The sequence below is a fragment of the Anticarsia gemmatalis genome, chromosome 13 (assembly GCF_050436995.1).
Source record: "Anticarsia gemmatalis isolate Benzon Research Colony breed Stoneville strain chromosome 13, ilAntGemm2 primary, whole genome shotgun sequence".
Classification (NCBI taxonomy): Eukaryota; Metazoa; Arthropoda; class Insecta; order Lepidoptera; family Erebidae; genus Anticarsia; species Anticarsia gemmatalis.
Window position 1 is genome coordinate 7,798,612 of NC_134757.1, and position 21,241 is coordinate 7,819,852.

Below are 21,241 nucleotides of genomic sequence, written 5' to 3' on the forward strand. Positions count from 1 at the left end.
ATTGCATGTTTGCAAGCCCGTTACTCGGATAGTTAAGACATATTTTGTCTTAATATGTTTAGCAAAAAGATTGTTTAGGCCTTTCTGTTCTATGCGTGACTATAATATAATTGATAAACAGGTAAAGTACCTACAGAAAGTGCACTTATTCTACCCGACCTCACATTCATCATCTGCAATAGATGTATACATATACCAATGATAATGATGATGAAAGTACAGAAATAAAGAAACAAGATTAAAAGCAAACTTTATTAATTTACGATAGAGCATAAAATATAGCTAAACAAACACAATAAATTGAATTAAACATATTATAGCTTATATTTCTCATGATCACAAATAATTGGATTTCAAAAAACAAAGTTTATGCTTGTCATACTCTATATCAAAAGTCAATAACTACAGCTTATGTTTGTCAGTAAAAATGAGAGTTAGCTAAAATGACATTAATGTGCGTTTAGAATCTTATTTCGATTGTCATATTTGACAGAGTAACAAGTAAGATAGACTAACGGCCAATATCTTCGTACATATCTAAAGTTAGAGCTAAAGCCTTAACCTTTTCACCGCCACGGACGTTAAGAGACGTAAAATTGAAAATCGCTCACGACGCCATCGACGTGATAGCACGTCAAAAATATCACTTTTTTATAGTTCAAAATAAACATACAACAATACGTTTCAAGTGTTTTCTTTCTCCTGTTATTATTACCTAAACATATTTATTACATTATTACACAAAGACATATAATAATTAGACAGTTGTACCTGAAAAAAAAACAAAGTAAATCATCATGCAAAATGTATAAATTTAGCCCGCAAATCCACGCCACAGACGTGAAGACGCGTCAACTAGTGATGTGCAAGGAAAAGGACTACAATCTAAACACTTTATGCAATATTTCGAAAACAAATTGAAATACTTCACTCCTTTCTGAAAAAAAAATTTTTTGTCTGATAGGTTTTAAATTAGATTCAATACAAACCTAAATATGTAATAAAACTACCATATCTAGTGATAAACTCATGACTAAATAAGTGCAAATCGATCATTTTGTGGCAACTCTCGCGCATCTCTATTAGCGGAATCCCTTACAGTGCTTCGTACGCCACTGACGGAATCAGACGGCGCGCTCTGACGTCACCCGCGCTGCTGGACACTCGTAGTGTTGTTGCAATACGTTATTAATAATAGGTACATAAATTCTTGTGTATAATAAATTTTTCGTACACCATCTGCGCCACAAAAATGTCTTCAAGTCAAATGACGACAGAAGAGCTGTTGAGAGTGTTAGAAGGTGTAGAAGATGATGTTACATATTCTGAAGCAGAATCTTTAAGGAGTGACGATTTAGAGGTAAGTTATTGTTTGAATACATTAAACAAACAATAAAGGTATTATTAATGTTGTAGGACTAACAAAAAAACACAGTTATCATGCCAATACGTACTATCTATGTTTATTGTACCTTTTAGGTATAGTTACTACTTTTGTCGTTATTCAATATTAGAAATATGTTATCACTACATAGTATATTTGTATGCTTAAATCTTTAAAACTACGCAACAGATATTGATGCGTTTTTTTAATAGATAGAATGATTAAAAAGGAATGTTTTATGTATAATATTACATTCAAGAAATAGTGGAGAAATATTGTTATTAAATACCCGTGCTAAGCAGGAGCGGGTCGCTAGTTAGGTACATGACGAAACGTGTCGGTAATGAATACGAAAATTTTATTTCTACATTTATTAAAATCGTAAGATACGAGTACGAAACAATTGTGCAAAATTGAGTATTGATTATAATTTAACGTATTCAGATGAATGATTAAACGTAACGATATATTATACTTCACTCCGACTTGCCACACTGGTACATCTCTAATATAAGGCGGCAAAATTTGAAATCGCAGCGCTGACCACGCCAGTGGCGTTTCTTAACGTCAAAAGGTGTCGTCACAACTGGGATTAGTGCTGTGACTTTTTGAATAAAATATTTGAATTAAGTACTTTTTTTATGCAAATTGTTCGTGTATATCATTGTTATTTTTGGGTAATGAGTACTGAGTAGTGTAAAGTTGACACATGGGAGAAATTCAATAAAATTTTGTGGTACTTTTATGCAATTTTTACTCATAATATAAGAACACGTAAAATTAATCGAAGTTTTATCGATATACACTTTTCCCGTGACTATTATTTTGTAGGTATAAACGAAGGAATTTATTGCTTGGCGTGGGGAACACCGATTTTCAATATTACTCTGGCGGTGAAAAGGTTAATGGCCTTAAACTCATAACTGACGCGCGTTTTGATAGCTTTTTTTAAGTGTTTAATTGCGAGAATTGGTCTTTTGCCTTCTGGTCTGGCCTTCTGATCCGCACGAAGCTTTTCATTATTCGATTTACAGTTTTGTCTAATAAGATGATGGAGGTACATTTAAATTTATCAATATTAGATTAAGATTAATACTATACATACTTATGAATAAAAAAAACAATCAATAATAGGAACACATTTTTCATTTAGTAGATATCTACTATTGTGTATAATCTATGTATTCCAATAATGTTTATAACGTGCATTTGTCCCTACAATTGTGACAAGAAAACCCTACTTAAGCATCACTCTTACTGGTTCACAAATCAAGCAAAAAATTGCCCATGTTATTAGCTTCCTCTGAGTAAGCAGCAAACCGTGAACCATCCATTTCCGGAGCATGGGCGTTCCCTCTAAGGAGTGCGTGGTGTTCACCTCCTATTTGCTCCCCACACTCAGGACACCTGCCAATTTGCATCGCTCCACCACATTCACCAATGCAATAGAAATGACCATTTGGGCACTTGTACCAGTGGCCAGCCCTTAATCCCACTGCTTTGACAATCATTTCGCGTTCTAATTTAGAAATGACGCCACTGGCCTTTATAAAGGTATGTAATTTTTTTAGAGCATTCATAGCTTTGTCTTCGTCGAACACAGTCAAAGAAAATACTGAAGATTTAGCATCCAATATCTGATTAGCGTCTTTAGGTACATGCTTGGCGGCATCAAGCAATATTGCTAATTGAACAATAGCATTTAAGCGTTTTAGTTCAAACCCGATGTCTTTCTGTTGCTGTTCACTTATCTTGGTACTTTGTGATTTAAACTTAGAGTCGGTTTTTATCACGTTCAATATCATATCGATTATTTCTTCGACCTCCGCTTTTAAGGTATTAGTGTTAGTTTTACAGTACGCAATCCAGCATTCTACCATGATTTCAATTAAGTTGCAATGTATACTAAGCATCTCGACTTGTATAAGACTCATCTTCTTCTGATTTTTTATAAAGGTTCCCATTTCTTTTATCGAATTGATCAAACTCTTGTTACCTGTAAAAAAAATCGTCTGTTATCCATAAGTCAATGACTAATAAGTAAGGATATTAAATACATCCAAGGTTCAAGCGGTAGCGTATGCGACAGCTGTTTACGAGGTGTCACGTTCGTTTACCGGATTAGTTAAAGATCTATTGCGTTTTTACATTTTTTGCTGGAATATTCTCACTAGGCACCATTCCGCTGATTGATAATGTACCTGGTACAGACATGGTAATAGACTAGCCCTCTTATTGCATGAGAGTAGCATTGAAAATGGCGGAACGTGGGTGTATCTGTTGCTCATAATAATTGAATGCATAGTGTGCTTACCTTGATGTAAGTATAGCTTGGTATATATAGATGAATATTTTTTCTGAACCTCCGCGAGTTTGCCCTTAATTTGTTCATTTTTTCCATATACCCGTTCTTTAATAGGGTTGATTTCATTTCTAAACATGTTGTTCACTAAATCTTTGTATCTATTTGTATTAATTATAGGTTTACGACAAAATGGACACTGTCGTATTTTAATGTTTTCCTGGTCACCCATCATCAGATTATCCATATTTTCCAGTTCCAGTACATGACCGCAATCTTGTAGCAAAATAAATCTAAAAAAAAAGACCGTAATAATGACATACATAAAGAAAAGTCGATTAACTTTTTCATCACCGTGGTAGCGAGGTACAAATTTATTTTTATACACATTTAAATTAGAAGACTTATTAATTAGCTATCGAGTTACCGGGAGGCTCATGCGCTTCCGGATAGTGAAGGTTCGACTCACTTGTCATCTTCGCCGTACTCGTCGCCGAGGAAGTCCGTGGGGAAGGAGTCGGGGCGGCAGTCGCGGCACACGTCGGGGCAGGGCTCGCCGCACAGGCCGCGGCAGCGGTGTCCGCAGCGCAGCGCCTCGCGGCACGGCTCGCTGCACGCGGCGCGCGCGCACGCCTCCGCGCACAGCCGCGAGCACGCGCCGTGCGGACAGCGCCGGCTGCACTTCTCCTGCACCGAACGACACGTTTATCGATCGTACCACGATTACGTTGTAGAGAGACGGGTACAGTCAGCTCCAAAAGTAGCTTCACATATTCTTATTTTCAATACCTCTGTGTTACGGAACTTTAATAAATAACTGATCAAAATCGGGTAGAGTGAGTTAGAATTAAACATTTCAATCAACGGCAAATGTTTTTTCCATGGAATAATGTGCACACTTCAGTATATAGATAGGGTATCAAAAAGATTGAGTTTAATCAGCTACTTTTGGAGCTGACTGTAGTCCCTAGCGAGCCGTAACTGTAATTTGAGCCTCTTGGCATTTTAAAAATAAATACTAGGTAGTTTATTTAATTAGTTTAGATTAGACGAAGAACTGACCTTGCAGGGCACGCATGGTTCGCCGCATAGTCTTCCGCAACGCGAGTGTGGACACTGTACTTCACACACCATGGTGCACGGTGGGCATATTTGATTGCAAGGCTCTTGACATCTATGGAAAAAGAGAAGTTAGTATTTTAGACTAAAGCCTAGGCCGACAAAGCAAAAACCAGCCAGGGAATATTTTACGTGATTGTACCTATAAGAAAATTAATCTGAAACGAAATAAATAAGTAGTAAATGGTAACGCCGGGAGGGGATGCCCTAAAAACACATACACGGATCATCAGAATCAATCAAATCATTTATTAATTTAGGTCAAATATTGACACTTAAGATAGTCATTACCACGACTATATCTATCGGTGATGTTCTTCAAACAGGTCAATACGTAATATTCGTAACAAGCGGTCCTGTACGACAAGACGTATGAGATGTAGATGGATGTGAATAAAGCATGGTAAGCATGTAGGGATCGTACCATTGGGAAAATGCCCTATATTTGTATGTAATCTATATTAACATTATAAAACTGAAGAGTTTGTTTGTTTGTTTAGTTTTGGTGCGATTCAAAAAATTCTTTACTGTTAGATAGCCTATTTATAATGGAATGCTATAGGCTATATAACATCACGCTACGACCAAAAGGAGCAGAGTAACAGTAAAAAAATGTTACTAAAAAGGGGGGAAATAAGTATGACCCATTCTCTCGTATGCGACATAAGCGAAGTTGCGCGGGTCAGCTAGTATACTGGCGCATGCTATGTGAAAATATAATGTGAGCTTACTCATGTCCGCAGATGTTTGTTTGGTGACACGTTTGCTTGCATGGTGCGTGCAGCCGGCCCTGGCGGCATTGTGAGCACGATCCGCCACACAAGTGACCGCAAGCCAATTCCTTCCCACACGGACTCTTGCAATACTTCAAAGCTTCTTTTGAATCTAGTTCACCTTTAAAATAGTATAATTAAGAACGTTCAAGACAATTATTAACTGATTCAAATCATTAAAGAGCCAGAGATTTTTTTCTGATTTTGATGTAGGTACTGGGGGATTTATTTCCAAAAAACGGTAACTCATTTTAACCGTTACAATCCATCGCAAGATAATTATTATTGTAATGTTTTGACTACTATTGAGATCATTCCAACAGATTTTATTGAGGGTATGCAATTTCAAATACTGCACATTTTAAATCGTTAAACTCCTTGATTAATTAATCATCTCACCTTTTTTGAACAGAGTGTATAAATTGCACGGAAGATTGACTTTGTGGCCGCAAGGTGAATCCACTTGCGAATCTGTTAGTATTTTACATCCAGCTGGATCGCAATCAGCACTACAGCGGTTTGTACATGGATGTCCACACGGCAATGTCCGTGTACATTTTTCATTACATAGATTCCTATTAACTTCTGTCATACATGTGACTTTAATTTTATGGTTGCAGTCTGGAATCACCTTTGTGACCTGGAAATAATGTAAATGCCTTTAACAAGACCTGTCTATTGAATTATCGTAGTTACCACTAACGGTGAATCCGAGGATTATGGTTTTAGGGATAAATACCTGCACCCGTTTATGATCAACACAGTAGAGTGGAGTGCATGTATACCTATGTGGAGGAACGAGTTGTTATGTTCCTACAACACAAAAGGAGGATCCTCCGACCAGGCGAGGTGTTCATGCCTGGTAGTGATCACCTTGATGCATATATAGTGAATTGCAGTGCAAACTCTGATAGTGCGATTCAGGACTTCTGACGTCAGTCTGCGAGTTGGTGGTTCTGCGCTCGTATCAGTAGATGTCGCTGTATGTAGCTATCCGCTACACCTAACATACTTATCTACAATAATTAGCCTATACTACGGTATTTTAATACGTTCATCAAAACAGTTATATTACCATTATCTTACAATCTCCGCATGATTCTGAACATTTCTTCTTACAGAAGTGCCCGCAAGGAAGACTTCGCGCGCATTTCTTGTTACAAGGAGTGTCATATATGTTTGTGCAACATGCTACCCGGGCTACGTGTTTACAGTTAGTCCTCTTCTTCATGACCTAAAATAATTTATAAATATTTAGGTAATAAGTATGAAAAACATTAATACTTATGATAGCTTAAACTGTCCATTTCAACGACCAGGATATTGACATCCTGTTTATCAATTGTCAAATAAACCAACTATTTAGGTAGGTACTGCGGCTATCGTAGGTAGGTACTAGGTACCTACGGATGACATTGCCCTATAGTCAGATACTCGTTGATAGTCAATAATGATAAGTATCCGCCCTCCTGCTCTATGCTATTTAATTTATTAAACTCACTTGAACATTGCAGTCGTCACAAATCTCGAAGCATTTCTTCTTGCATCGATGTTCACCCAGATCATCGACCAGCCCCGCTTGACAGCCTTTCTTCGGTTTTACGCATTCTTTTGTGCATGTGTACTGTGTGTGTATAAATAATATTATAAATAAGTATGTACTTGTGATAAAGTAACTTACTTATATGAATTAGACATCACTGCATTCTGTAATTCGTTATATATATTATTTTCTGCAGAAAATCAGAATAAATAATGAAGGAATAAATTGGGACAACATCTTTTTTTACTCTAAGGATTATTCGGGTGCAAAATTCAGGCACTTTCGCACAAATTCCGCTGACAAATGTAATTAATGTAACAATATCTCACCTCTTCATGACCAGGGTAAGCCGCATGACATGGCCGTTCGCAAGCATGACCACATTTATCTAGGCGCTGCTTACATTTTTCTGTACACTTAACCTTGTTTATATCCATGTAACAATCTTTCGTACCCTGTAAATGGTAATTATGAAGCTTTTATATGCTCTGCGAAGACGATAGTTAGCTTACGTTCGGGACTAGAACGCCCATATCACAATTTTGACTATTTTATATTACCAACGCGACCTAGTCTTTTGTAAGCAAATGCATTTAACCACTAGCAGAAACGTTGCTTATTTATAGTCGCCTACGTAATATAATTTCATATTTTTAATACGTAATTTTTTAGGGTAGGTAAGTAATAAATACAGTTTTTATACCTTATGACCGCAGACAGGAAGGGTAACTTCAATTTTAGTGAGGCATTTGTTTTCGGGGTCTTCTGGTTCTCGGTAGCAGCATATTTTCATCTCATGGCCGCACGGTAAAGTTTTTGGCATAAGCAATTTACACGGACCACATTCCTCACGGCATTTCAACGGGCAAACATGGCCGAGGTCACACAAAACTCTGAAGACAAAAATAAATTCTAGATAAATATTAGTAGGTAGGTAGGTACAAAAAGCAAAAGTCTTGCATTGACATAATAGGTAGGTAGGTAGGTATTAGGTATATAGAACATAAATAAATAATACCTCTCGCAATTCATAGTACATTTTTGTTCAACGTGTTCTCGGTCGTATCCGTGACAGTAAAGAAGGCAGTAGTGTCCACATTCATATTGATAATTACATTTCCTGAGACAACCTCCCTCAGGGACGTTATTAAAATCTTCTGCAGCTTCAATCTGCAAGACAGACGTCATTTATCAATTTCGAATTACATGGAACTTCGTCAGCTGTTCTCATACATTAGTAGTCACTTCATCTCGTATATAGGCTACCTGTCAGGTATTCATAAGCTGTGAAACTGGTGTCCCTTAGTGTCATCAAATTATACTTATACATTTGTGAGCTTCGTTACTCTTGCCTTTATTTTATTAACTAGCTGACCCGCGCAACTTCGCTTGCGTCACGTAAGAGAGAATGGGTCAAAATTTTCCCCGTTTTTGTAACATTTTTCGTTGCTACTCCGCTCCTATTAGTCGTAGCGTAATAAAATATAGCACATAGCCTTTATCGATAAATGAACTATCTAACACGAAAGGAATTTTTCAAATCGGACCAGTAGTTCCTGAGATTAGCGCGTTCAAACAAACAAACAAACTTCAGCTTTATAATATTAGTATAGATATGTTAAATACAAATTGAAAGAGGAAGGAATACTGAAGCTGCTTCAAACATTATTGTATTTTAACCTGTGATTACATTGAATGAAGCGCAAATACTTACATTTGTTATTTGATCAGGGTGTACTTGACAAACTAACTTCAAAGTTGTTCCCAATGACCCATTATTTTCTAAAGTTCTTGAAATTTTCGTCCACAATTCTGATTTTGCCTTCAACATATCTATGTTACCAAATATATAAAATCCTGCAAAACACAACACATTATACGCTTTCTACACAAATATTTTTGTTGTTTGGTTTTCTTAGTAAGTATTTCGTTTCTACTAATATGCATAGCTGTTACTTCCAATACAGGAAAAACATGAATTACAGATAAACACTTCAAATAAAAGAATGAACCTTGCTGAGCTCGAGAGAGTGCGACGCAAATTCTGTTTTCTGTTCCCAAAAATCCAATATTGTTGTCTTCATTGTTCCTCACAAGCGATAGCAAAATAATCTTTGATTCCTCGCCTTGGTAATTGTCAACTACTGTTATTTTAACTCCACTCAAACGGTTGTAATTGTTACGTTCCTGAAAATATAGCATTTAGAATTTTAGCACAAGAAAACAGTCAATGTGCATATTCGATGATAGATAGTAATAAATAACACTATTAGTACTTTTCTCATGTAAAACATTTGTCCAGAGTATGCAGCGAGAATTGTGACGTCATCGCTCGAGTACCCTTGTTGAATGAGGTAATTAGCCATAGCAAGCACCAAATCTGCTTCTTTGTGATTAGCTCGGCTGTTGCTTTCGATGGTGTCCTGAAACATCAATTAAATCAATAACTTACATTAATATTCGTAGACCCGAAATAAGTTTAACGTAAGTATTTCTTTCGGGTGCCTCCGCATTTTATTGTCGGCCGCACCACGACTAAGAGCTATCCAACTAGTGGTTCACGCACAATGGATACGCCATGTCTCTATTATAGATACTCCCGTACTACCGATATGTAATCGTACATACAGGTTTATAGGACAGTAGGGACAATCCACTAAGTACGCAATTGGGCATGTACATTACACAAGGCGTTTAATATAACATGAAAACATCGTACCTGTTCGCGATATTCATGAGAAAAGAAGAAAACGTTTTTCTCAACTCCTAGTACGTCGCCGAAGTTCTCCACCGATGGGTGGTTCTCCAAGTGTGGATATATGTGCGGTGAGATGAGAGCTGCGATCTCTGGACGCATGCGATGCTGCACATTCAGACGGCGGCTGTGGATGCCGTTCGTAATCATGCGCTCGAACAACGATACTTCAATGTTGTATTGCTTTGCTAACTTCATGTATGACGCTGAAGGCCGGAGTTGCTGATGATCACCTGTTTCAGAAGATTTTGAGTGAAATGTTTCATAGTGGTAACAAAGTAACGAACTAACTACTAAAATTTATAAACAAATCTGTTTTTCAAATGCGGTAGGTATATAAATTTTCGTTCCAAAGTATAAAATCAGATTCTGTTTAGCTTCTACTGCATCTCTAACAATACGCACCGATTAGGATGAGATGTTGGCAATCCTTCGTGAGAGATGTTATTATGTGCTGCTCCAGCACTTCGGCGGCTTCTTCAACAATCACTGCCAACAAACAAAACTTGAACTAAATAAGCTGTAAAACTGTGGAAAAATTTAACCTTTACCTACTGTACCGCTAGTTAAGAACTAAGTATGAACAATTTTCAAACGAGAGATGTCCTCACAATTCCCTTAGCATGTGACATTAATTATCGACTTTTAATCAACACCATAAAACATAGTCATTAGTTGGTAATTTACTTTGTAATGTGAAATTAATCGTTACATAAAAACATTGTGTACCTATCTTGGGCGACACAGCTTGTAGAAGCTTGCGCATTCTGGCTGCGCCCGAAGTAGTCATTCCTAACACTTTGATTTCTTGATTTCTTAGCAATTCCATATCCATTACCATCCTAGCCTCTTCATAGGCTGTAACAGCAGGTAGTACTGACGTCTGAAAAATAGATCACAATGATATTCCCTACATAATACTTATATATTGTATAACACTTACTTATTGTAAACATAAAGTTGGTCGCTAATGCAAAATATCGCGGATTTATTTCGTGCACTTTTTGGGGCTATAACAAATATAAGGAAATAAAATAGGTATCACAGGCGACAGACTCGACAGTCATTAGGTAGACAACCCAATCAGGCGGTCAATATACTTACACCTTTTTGTAAGTATACGTAAGAATAATACAGATAAGACAAGATAGTAGTAGACACCATCTATTCGATTTAAGATTTAATATGTAAGCTTTTTAATTCGTTTAATATATACAACGTGCCGCTCCAATGGCTTATTTCCTTCAACCTATGGTTAGTGTTACGGCTTAATAAACATGTTACAAACAAAAAAAATAACATTGTTGGCTAATTGAAAAAACTTAGGTACATGTCACACATACTAAATAATAAAATAATGTAAACAAAACAGTATCACTTTGCATAAACAATCAAAGTACATCAAACGTTGCGGCAACGTCGCGTGGCGCCTCCCGTCCAATAGCAGGACGCTAGGAAGAGAGCCTTTATTGTGGTAACATTCTTTCTCATCTTAGTTTCATTGATTCGAATATCATAATAATATGACTTGTGAGCCAGGTGAACGACCTTTATTCGAGTTGATTATGTACAGGCTGTGGAAATTCCTTAATAAGTCAGTAATTAATAATAATAATACAAATTGTTGTACCTTACATGGCTAAGGACCTCTAGCCCTACCCATACGTCGAAGGAAATAAGCAATTGCAGCGGCACGTTGTATAGTATGTAAGTATAAATATTTAATAGTTTTATATAAATAGAACAAAAATATCATGATAATACCTGAAAATTTGAAATCTCTCTCTTAATTGTATTCGTTTTGTTTTTTACCCACATAAAATATAACCGCCATCGGTTATGGGGTGCTATTTTAGAAAAATCTGTCGTAGCAGTAACATTGAGGTGAATTTCTCTAGACCGGTACTTTAACATATCCTGAAATAAGGAATAAAAATATCAGTTTGCAGCGCTGTAACGTAAATTTATCTATGTTTTCTTAAAAGCGTTCGCTTTAATATGATGTTTGTCTTATTTAAATGTAAGAAAATGTTAAAGTTTAATTACACATAAAACTACGTACTTAGTAGCTACTGTATACTTATTTACTTACATTGAATAAATTTACCCTAGAGTTTAAATTTTGAATTTCCATTTCCAACATTAGTCTATCTTTGAAATTCTTGTTTTTGGGATCCAAGTATTGAGAAACGAAATTCTTAAGATGCAATTTTGCATCGACTAACACAAATGATGCAAAGCCGTTTCTGAGTTCTTTCAAAATTTCGTTACTCTTTTTATCCTTTTTGTCATCTAACATTAAATTATAATCTGTTCTCATGTTATTGAATTCATTGTCATTATTGTCGATAGTAAAATCTTTGTACTCATTTAAACACTCTTTAAAGTCAGTGTAATATTCAGCATTATTTTCAAACAACCAATGCAACAGAGGGTCCTGAATTGATGGATATTGTTTGTAAAAATCCACCAAATATTCAATTTGAGGGACATCGTCTATAATGGCTCTGTAGTCTATAACCCCTTGGCTTAGTATGTCAAGAGAAAACAGTGACTCTTGAAAACTGTTAATAGATTTTTGTAACATAGTTTTCGTTTCCATAAATAAATCACCCACTCTTGACCTTCCAATGTTCTGAAGCTTCCTTAAACGTACCAAATTAAATTTATCGATAGCTTCGTTACGAGACTGGCTGCCGATACGCACTATTCGGTTTGTGATTTTAGAAATAGCTTCAAGAAATTGATCTAATGCGTGGTTAGTATAGCATATCACGAGCATAAGGCAGTTATCCTGCGCCTTAATGTTTTGTAACAATGTCTTAGCGACTTGTACGCCTACATAAGTTTTTCCGGTCCCGGGAGGACCTTGTATCACCGCAAACTCGTGGGTAAGCGCTAATTTGTAAGCTTCATACTGACTGTCGTTAAATCGTAAAGCTTCACTAGTGGGCCAGGTCTCACTTTGTAATACGTTAAATCTTATGGGACGAACGACTTCAGTATTTAACAGCAAATTATAAAGACGTTCTTCGTCTAATTGTTCTTCTGGTTCTTCTTGAACTCTTTTATTTAACGCTGAGGGGGTTATAACATATTCTTGATTGTCTGACAAATATGCTGGTTTCTCTGAAGCTGGCTGGAAAAATAGGTATAATTAAAAATTAGTGGTTGAATTACATCAAGAATCATGCCAGATATACATTAGACTTTACATATATGTATGTATGTGTATTGTGAATCGAATTAATTAAGAAAAATAATTGATACTTACAGTCACTTTAACAATATACTGCTGCATGGCCAAGTGCTGTGGAAATGACTCTGCTTGTAAAACTTTCAACACATGCAAATAGGGCTCAAAATAAACCTCGCTTTCAATCATTGTATATGTGTCTCCATCGGTTAGGTTGTTCGGGACTCCATAAGTTTTGTCAATTATTGAAACTGCTAGCTGCAATGATTATATGTTAAAACAAAAATTTGAAAGATTCAAATTCGGTAACATTCAAAATTCATGTAAAACTGACCTTTCCCGTAGATAGCAGTATATTATCACGATCTAAAATAGTAGCTACAATAAGGTTATTGAACCGATCGTTAGTAAACAGCACCAACGAACCAAAGAGGAATCTCTTACTATGAGCCCAGTTAATTCTTTTGAAATGTTTATTATTCTCGATGTCGATTTGAACACATGTCCCAACATTAAAATTGGTGACGTAAGGGCCAACGAATCTTACATTTCGATAAATACTGAAATAAAAAAAAAGCATTTAAAGCGAAAATCATTCCAGAAATACATATATTTAGATCATTAGATTTCGTAAAAATAACTTACCGAACGTTATCGTACTTCCGCCTATTAGGATCAGACAAATATTGATCTGTAAAATGAAAACGTCGAATATAGCGATTAGCAGGTGCCTAGTTATTGGAAGGTCCCTGAGGGTTTTGTCTTTAGTCTATTGAAAAGTTTCATTAGTGGTTGCTTTTTTCAGAGTACGCACTTTTGTTTTTTAATGTTAATGTTTGTAATTTTTTAACTTTTTTTCCTTATAAGTGTAGAGGGAAAGCTAAAGTTCTAGTTTCTGTGATCGCCAAAGTACCCGGCCACTTACTATCTTGAAAAAAGGGGTCGGGCCGGGGAATAAGAGTGGCGCCAAATTATATAAAAATTCTAAAATACATTAAAATAAATTGCGCCCTCTGTTAATTGCAAGCCTTTTGATTTAACATTTCAATGGGCTAAGACTTAAACTTAAGCTTATACAATTGAATAATAATATGTAATTAATTTTATTTTTACATATATTATATTCAATTCATCTACTGCAACTGATTACAGTTGACTCACAAAACCAATAACCACAGCAAAATAGTTGCCTGCTTATCAGTACATACCTAATACCAATAATAACCAAAGCCAATTGCTACTTGTACGGATTTGAAAGGAACGCAAAATTTGTCGTGGCGTCGTAAATGACCAAATAAGACCAAATAAATGAGAGTGCTACAACACTAAGTCAAATTTTTCTTCCCAATTACAATTGGGAAGAAAAGGACTGTCGGGTATTGTGATAAGAACGATAAATGTGGATTATGTTATTCATTGCACTTCTATATACTTATGGTATATTTCACGTCTGTATAATTCCGGAAATATACATTTTAATATTTACGGATCATCATAAAACTTACTTATTCCAACTCTAAGTGGTCCAAAACAATCTTCTCGAAGAAGTCTAAACTGAACATCCAGATAGTGTTCTACGTCCGAGTACCCGCCATTAACGATATTCGGTCTCAAGAACGGCTTCGAGTCCAATAAGTCTTCTCGAGTCGGTATCACACTCAACTCGCGGAAGTTTTCAGGAGGTTTTTCATCCTCATTGCTGCCATCAGTGGTGGCTTTAGTTTCACGCTACAATATAAAGATAAAAAAGTATTAGGCCCTGTTGCTTCCCTCCGTGATATTTCTACAACATCTTATTGAATTAAGGCGAAAATATTTAAACTGATGTATCGCCGGGTCTACCTTGCTATACGCTACGTAGGTAAATCTATATCGGGTTAAAATACGAAAGCAGTATGACGTGACAAAACATAATGGAATGACAAAATTACCTTGTTTCCTTCGGCATAATTAATCAAGTTTCCTCTTATCTCTTCCAATTTCAGAGCGTGCTCTTCGGTCAAAGCAAATGCATGTCTTTGATTCAATCCCTCTAAACAAGATTTTGAAACACTTTCAATGAGTACTCTGCATTTTCTTACAGCAACGGCCGGAGATATTTCAACTACTTGCCCACAAAATATTATAAAGTTCTTCCAAAACTCATTTTGGTCTTTCCAATACATATTATTCTGTGATTTATTTTCCGCATACGGTAAATCGGTAAGATAATGCCGCAAAAATGAAATGAAATTAGAATTACACACTTCCAATATCAATTTGGATTTTAATTCTCCAAATGGAGATTGAGATACTTTAAATAATATCTGAAATAATAACACGAATATATCAGGTTTATCGATGGGCGTATTTAAGATGTTCATAAACCCATCTTTATGTTCATTAATTTTTATAAGAATGTTATTTTGTGTTGAGCTTGCTATACGTTCTAATGTTGTAAAACCGATGAATCTCTCTCTATTATTTGGTCTTGAACCATCGCGACGTCTGTTTGGTAGATTTTGTCTGCTACTTTCATGCGATGGTGGCTGTACTTGTTCTAAAAAACAACATGAGTATTTATAGCACATAAATATTATTATAAGTAATTTAATACGATTAAAAAAATTAAATACGCCTCTCTATATGTTCGACTTAGAGAATGTACCGTAGCTACTGACATGACATGCTTATAATAATATACCTATTCATACAAAACCTTGTATTTATTTCGACGTACCTCCGATATTGACAAATAAACGACGTTGTTGTTGCGGTTGTTGTACAGCTTCATGTTGGGCGGAATTTCGCTGACCTACTCCGAAGCCACCTCTAAATGAATTTCTTGCAGGTACAGATGAAACTGAAATATGTAATTAGTTAAATATTTAAACTGCTATAGCACAAATACTCATTAATTAATTAATATCACATGAGTAGACGGTACCTGTGTTGATTTGTGGGCGTTTATTTAAATCATTTGTACGAGGTCCGTGGGAGATAAGGGGTTGATGAATGCCGCTTGAATTTCTCGGACCGACTCTTAAAGAATTTCTTGCAGGCCCACATGTTACTGAAACATGTAATTGGTTAAATATTTAAACCGCAGCTATTGTATAAATACTCACTTATTAACCCTCAACCGCACGTGGGGCCATATATGGAATTGCAAAAAAGAATTTACATTACATTTAGCAGTAGTTTATCTATTCAATTGCGTTTAAACTCATATAAAATAAAAGTTTAAATATATATTGACGAAATTCATGTTACACGTTTGGCGCAGTAGTTTAAGGGGTCACCTCGCCGCAATAAACGTAGCGTCGCGTGTGGTGGGTGCGAATCCCATCCACCATTATTGAAATTTATAAACTATCGTTAAATGTGCCTCAGAAACCTGGCATTAATTGTTACGTTCCTTATCGTACTGTTACTTTGTTTAGACATAATACGACATCAAAAAGTGCAATACTTAAATGGGTCCATACAGTAGAGGGTTTAATGGCACACGAGTAGAAAGTACCTGCGTTGAGTCGTGTTCTATATACATTGTTTGTGGGAGTTCTGTGGGAGGCAAGTGGTTGACGAATGCCAGTTGTATTACGCCGCCAGTTACCAGGTCTCGAAGGTCCTGTAAATAAATATTTAATGAGAGAAACAGTAGATGACAAAGATATTATACATTGACTGCCTTTACTGCCTTACTAAAAAATCACCGTGATCACCCTAATCTATACCTATACTAATATTATAAAGCTGAAGAGTTTGTTAGTTTGAACGCGCTAATCTCAAGAACTACTGGTCCGATTTGAAAAATTATTTCATTGTTAGATAGCCCAATTATCGAGAAAGGCTATATATCATCACGCATAGGAGCATAGTACCAGTAAAAAATGTTACAAAAACGGGGAAAATTATAACCCATTCTCTCTTATGTGACACAAGCGAATTTGCGCGGGTCATAAGTTATAAAGTGTTTTGTTACATTTAAACCATTTTGAAATTTAATAAAATAAAACAAAACATAACACTGTTTAACTAATCAGAGCCTACACGACTTTGAGAATTAGGCAGTGTGCTGCATATAAGTTAGGTATATAAACTTAAAATTCACGTCTTTTACTTGCATCGAAGGAATTGATAACATTCTGTTCTAAACTATTCTGAAGTAATGTTTCAGGCTTGCTACACACATATTCGGTTCGGCAATATTTATCGAACAATCACCAACTCGACTCACTTTTCCGGCTTGTGCGGTACGGGTTCATTTACGCATATTCTGTTTTACCACCCGGCTAGACCGATTAATGCCAAACCGAATATGTGAGTAGCAAGCCTATCATTATATGACTCTACAAAGTTAGAATATAATGAGCCGTTTGTTGTTTATATCTATATCTATACTAATATTATAAAGCTGAAGAGTTTGTTTGTTTGTTTGTTTATTTGAACGCGCTAATCTCAGGAACTACTGGTCCGATTTGAAAAATTCTTTCAGTGTTAGATAGCCTATTTATCGAGGAAGGTTATAGAGTATATAACATCACGCTACGGTCATTAGGAGCGGAGTAGCAACGAAAAATGTTACAAAAACGGGGAAAAATTTGACTCATTCTCTTAGGTGACGCAAGCGAAGTTGCGCGGGTCAGCTAGTAGTTAATATAGTCACGACTCACGAGCTTATCCAAACGTCCGTTTGATAGCGTTTAAAGTATGTACCTAATTAGTTTTATTACATCGGTTTGGGCGTAGGGAAGCATAAATATGTTGCTCTTAATAAATTTAACCCAATAACCGTAGCGCCGCGTGTGGTGTGTTTAAATCCCAGCCGGGACAAATCTTTGTGTGATGAGCACGAGTATTATGTCCTGAGCCTAGATTTTAATTAATCCAAGTAAACATGTATTTAGAAGTATATAAGTATGCTTATCTGTTGTTTGGTTGTCATAGTACAAGCTCTGCGCTTAGTTTGAAACCAATAAATTTTAATGACCGTGTGTGAGTCGCCCAATAGATATTTGTTTATTCTCTAACGAGATCAGGTGGGTAGTGATTAGTCTCATCCGCAACCAGTGCCGGTGTGGTTTAGATAAATGGGAAATTCATTCCACGGTATAATGTCACGACCTTAGAAAAAAGTACCAGTAACAGGAATATTGTTAAAATAGTAAAACTGAAATACTAATTTTGTCACATTTTACGATATTGTGCAAAAACTATTCTACAACTTGTTCAAGATATAAGCAAGGTATAATTTTAAGAACAATATTAACTGATTATTGTAACTACCTATTAATCTAAGCATTACCGTACAGATTCATTAAACATCAAAGTATTATTTAAATAAATACATCTCATAATAGTATAATTATATTTATTCTATAGTCAACTCCCTGGTTAAGTGGGAATTATTTTTTAACAGTTGTAACACAGTCAGTCTGCTGGTAGGGAGTACCCCGATAATCAGCAATGCATTCTATAACAAAAGCAACTGATACCGATAGATAAAAATATAATGTACACGAATATTATTTATTTATCTAAAATGCACAATACTTATCAGAAAATTGTGATAAAACACCTTAGAAGATAACTTTAAATAAATACGTCATGCACTTACCAGGACTAAGATACTCATCGTCTTCCATCGTTTGTTGTCACACCAGTACCCTTAAAAACAATAAGATCACTTATTTATGTTTTCTTTTCATGAATCGTATAAATGAGTAGTAAGTTAAGCACATTTTTTTCTTGAGGCCATACAAAGTTTTCAACTCGCACTTGGCCACCGTGGTGGAATCAAGGTTTATCCCCTACTTTGTTCGGGAGGAGACCTTTGCCCATTAGTGGGACGGTAATAAAAAAATAATACCTATAATTAAGTTATGAATTGATCACATCGTATCAATCACAAGCATAACGTTCGTACTATGTATACCTATGCTAATAATAAAAATCTGAAGAGTTTGTTTGTCTGAACAAGCTAATCTCAGGAACTACAGGTTCAAACTACATACTGAATATCATATTGTATCTTACAAAGTTGTATATGTATACTGTTGGCGTGTCTATAAATAAATAAATTTAAAATGTATATTGGTGGACAATAGTCAATTTATTGATAAAGGTTTAAGGCCATATAACATCAATCTATGACTAGAAAGAGTGACGCAGCAGTGAAATATGTTGCAAAAATTACTAGGCTAAAGGCCACGAAGACGAAGTCACAACCAAGTTAGATTATAATTTATTACTTAATAATCAGAAGAAAGATATTAATCTATGACCGATTACAGGCGCATAAGTAGTAGATACCTTACTAGGAATATTAAATTATTATAATCTATTGAGTATTTGATCTATGCCGACTTTTTATTTTATTTTATCGTATGGTTGTCAAAGTTGTTCAAAGCCGCTCAACACACAAATGGACACGGGACAACACGCAAAATTCCGGGACAATGCCGGAAACCACGGTCATCTGGCAACTCTAGTTACAACACAGAAAAGGGAAACATACAACTTCCCGGAAGCGTCCCGGACCGCTCAAGACCCACGTCCCGCTCACGTGGTCTTCTGTGTCTTTCACAATAAAAAGGCTGGTTGATGCACTCGCGTTTATAGGTTTCAAATCGGACCAGTAGTTCCTGAGATTAGCGCGTTCAAACAAACAAACAAACTCTTCAGCTTTATTATATTAGTAGTATAGATAGGTATTAAACAAACCGGACTATCTTCCACTGAGTCACATTACAATCAGGTAAAGCCGTTCCAAAGATTAGTTAGGACAAATAGACATAAACATACATGGTTTGTCTCGTTATCATGTAAATAACCGTAAGCAGGCACTTCAATTAATCGAACAATTCAAGTGAGTTCCGCGTAATAGGTAAACCAAGTACCTACTTAATACAAGCTGGATTGTTATATACATAATTTCCTTCATTGTAGAAAATAACACTAACTACCGATGGTTTCAATTTTGAAACAACAGTATGTAAATCCGAAAAAATGTTTAAAAATCACACTAAATGAATACCAAACAAACCACGGGTAGGTACGTAGGTTTATTTTCTGAAAAAAATATCTTTGACAAAATGTCCACTCAACTGCCTTCATACATTATATGTGTATCACACCCACCAACAACAATGACTAATAGAATATAAAATGTTACCCAAATGATTCAAAGTTACCCAAATTGACCAATACAATACCACAACATTTCAGAACCGAGAGTTTATAAAATTATTCCATTTACAATACACATATTGGTACTCACGTCACAATGTTCTGGAATGATTCACAATCACAATACAAGTGCCGAACAACTAACCGTACGAATAATCTAGACTGAACTGAACCAGTGGTTGCATACGACTGACGCTTGTTTCAGAAATAGATATATTATCGTGTAGTATTTGCGCATTAGTTCACTGTGCCAGGGGAAGTCCCGAATAATAACTTTAGTCGATACTAGAGAAGTGCGTTAACTGTTTTATATTATTTATTTTATTAATGATTTTGAGATATTTTGTTTTTTTTTATTATGATTGTAAACAAGGTGCCAGTGTTTTATAATATTGTAACTAATTTATTCCCGAGGCTTTTTTCACGGTGTATATTTATTTGTATTTTCACTCGTCCTTCCTCGATTATGATCTATTGTCTTACGAATTAATACGAATCACGGCCATTGTGATAGAATAATTCAGCCGTTTCTGGATTAAAACGGACATAACATACATTATAGATGCTAACTAGCGTATTATATAACTATTTTTATATTAGTAACGTTAATAATATGAGTCAGTCTATTGTTTATAATAATTCCCATCAAGATTCGATTTCTAAATAGATAACATATTACATCCAACTCGTATGAAGAAATATAAACGCTGTATTTAAGCAGGTACTTACAACGCCCGGTAAAAGAATTCTTATTTGTGAATTTTAACCAACATAAAAAGTTTCCTTTATAGCATACCGCCATGAAATAATTATTTGGCGCTTGAAGTATTCTTCTAACCATGAAATATATTCCTAAAAAATATATTTTATTTATATGTCCTTAATACAAGAACATCACTAGTCAGACTGTTTCAGTATAAAGGACTATTCACATCTATTGCAAGCCATGTTCAACAGCTAAATTACTGCGAGTTTTATAAATTATTTTATAAAATATTA

The 21,241-nt window shown here is 35.5% G+C and overlaps 1 protein-coding gene across 1 annotated transcript; it reads right to left on the minus strand.

The window, feature by feature from the left end:
* Positions 1–237: 237 nt before the first annotated feature.
* On the minus strand, positions 238–20,427 carry LOC142977695 (NFX1-type zinc finger-containing protein 1-like). The gene is made up of 29 exons (XM_076121769.1): positions 20,334–20,427; positions 18,672–18,721; positions 16,575–16,682; positions 15,999–16,124; positions 15,792–15,914; positions 15,004–15,611; positions 14,578–14,800; positions 13,718–13,763; positions 13,407–13,632; positions 13,151–13,330; positions 11,969–13,015; positions 11,641–11,793; positions 10,606–10,759; positions 10,282–10,365; positions 9,841–10,109; positions 9,398–9,544; positions 9,134–9,308; positions 8,836–8,978; positions 8,140–8,291; positions 7,825–8,014; positions 7,451–7,576; positions 7,080–7,202; positions 6,654–6,812; positions 5,978–6,218; positions 5,537–5,699; positions 4,749–4,860; positions 4,156–4,373; positions 3,699–3,979; positions 238–3,380 (listed from the first exon to the last, which is right to left on the minus strand). The coding sequence occupies exons 2-29, from the start codon at positions 18,697–18,699 to the stop codon at positions 2,647–2,649; spliced, it is 6,339 nt and encodes a 2,112-aa protein (XP_075977884.1). The 5' UTR covers positions 18,700–18,721; positions 20,334–20,427; the 3' UTR covers positions 238–2,646.
* Between the last annotated feature and the right edge of the window lie 814 nt (positions 20,428–21,241).

Coding starts and splice junctions, on each gene's coding strand:
- LOC142977695 (XM_076121769.1), bottom strand. CDS start 18,699: ATGGAAGACGATGAGTATCTTAGTCCTG. Junction 14,801..15,003: donor ATTATGCCGAAGGAAACAAG/GTAATTTTGTCA, acceptor TTTATATTGTAG/CGTGAAACTAAAGCCACCAC. Junction 7,577..7,824: donor TTCCTGTCTGCGGTCATAAG/GTATAAAAACTG, acceptor TACCATTTACAG/GGTACGAAAGATTGTTACAT.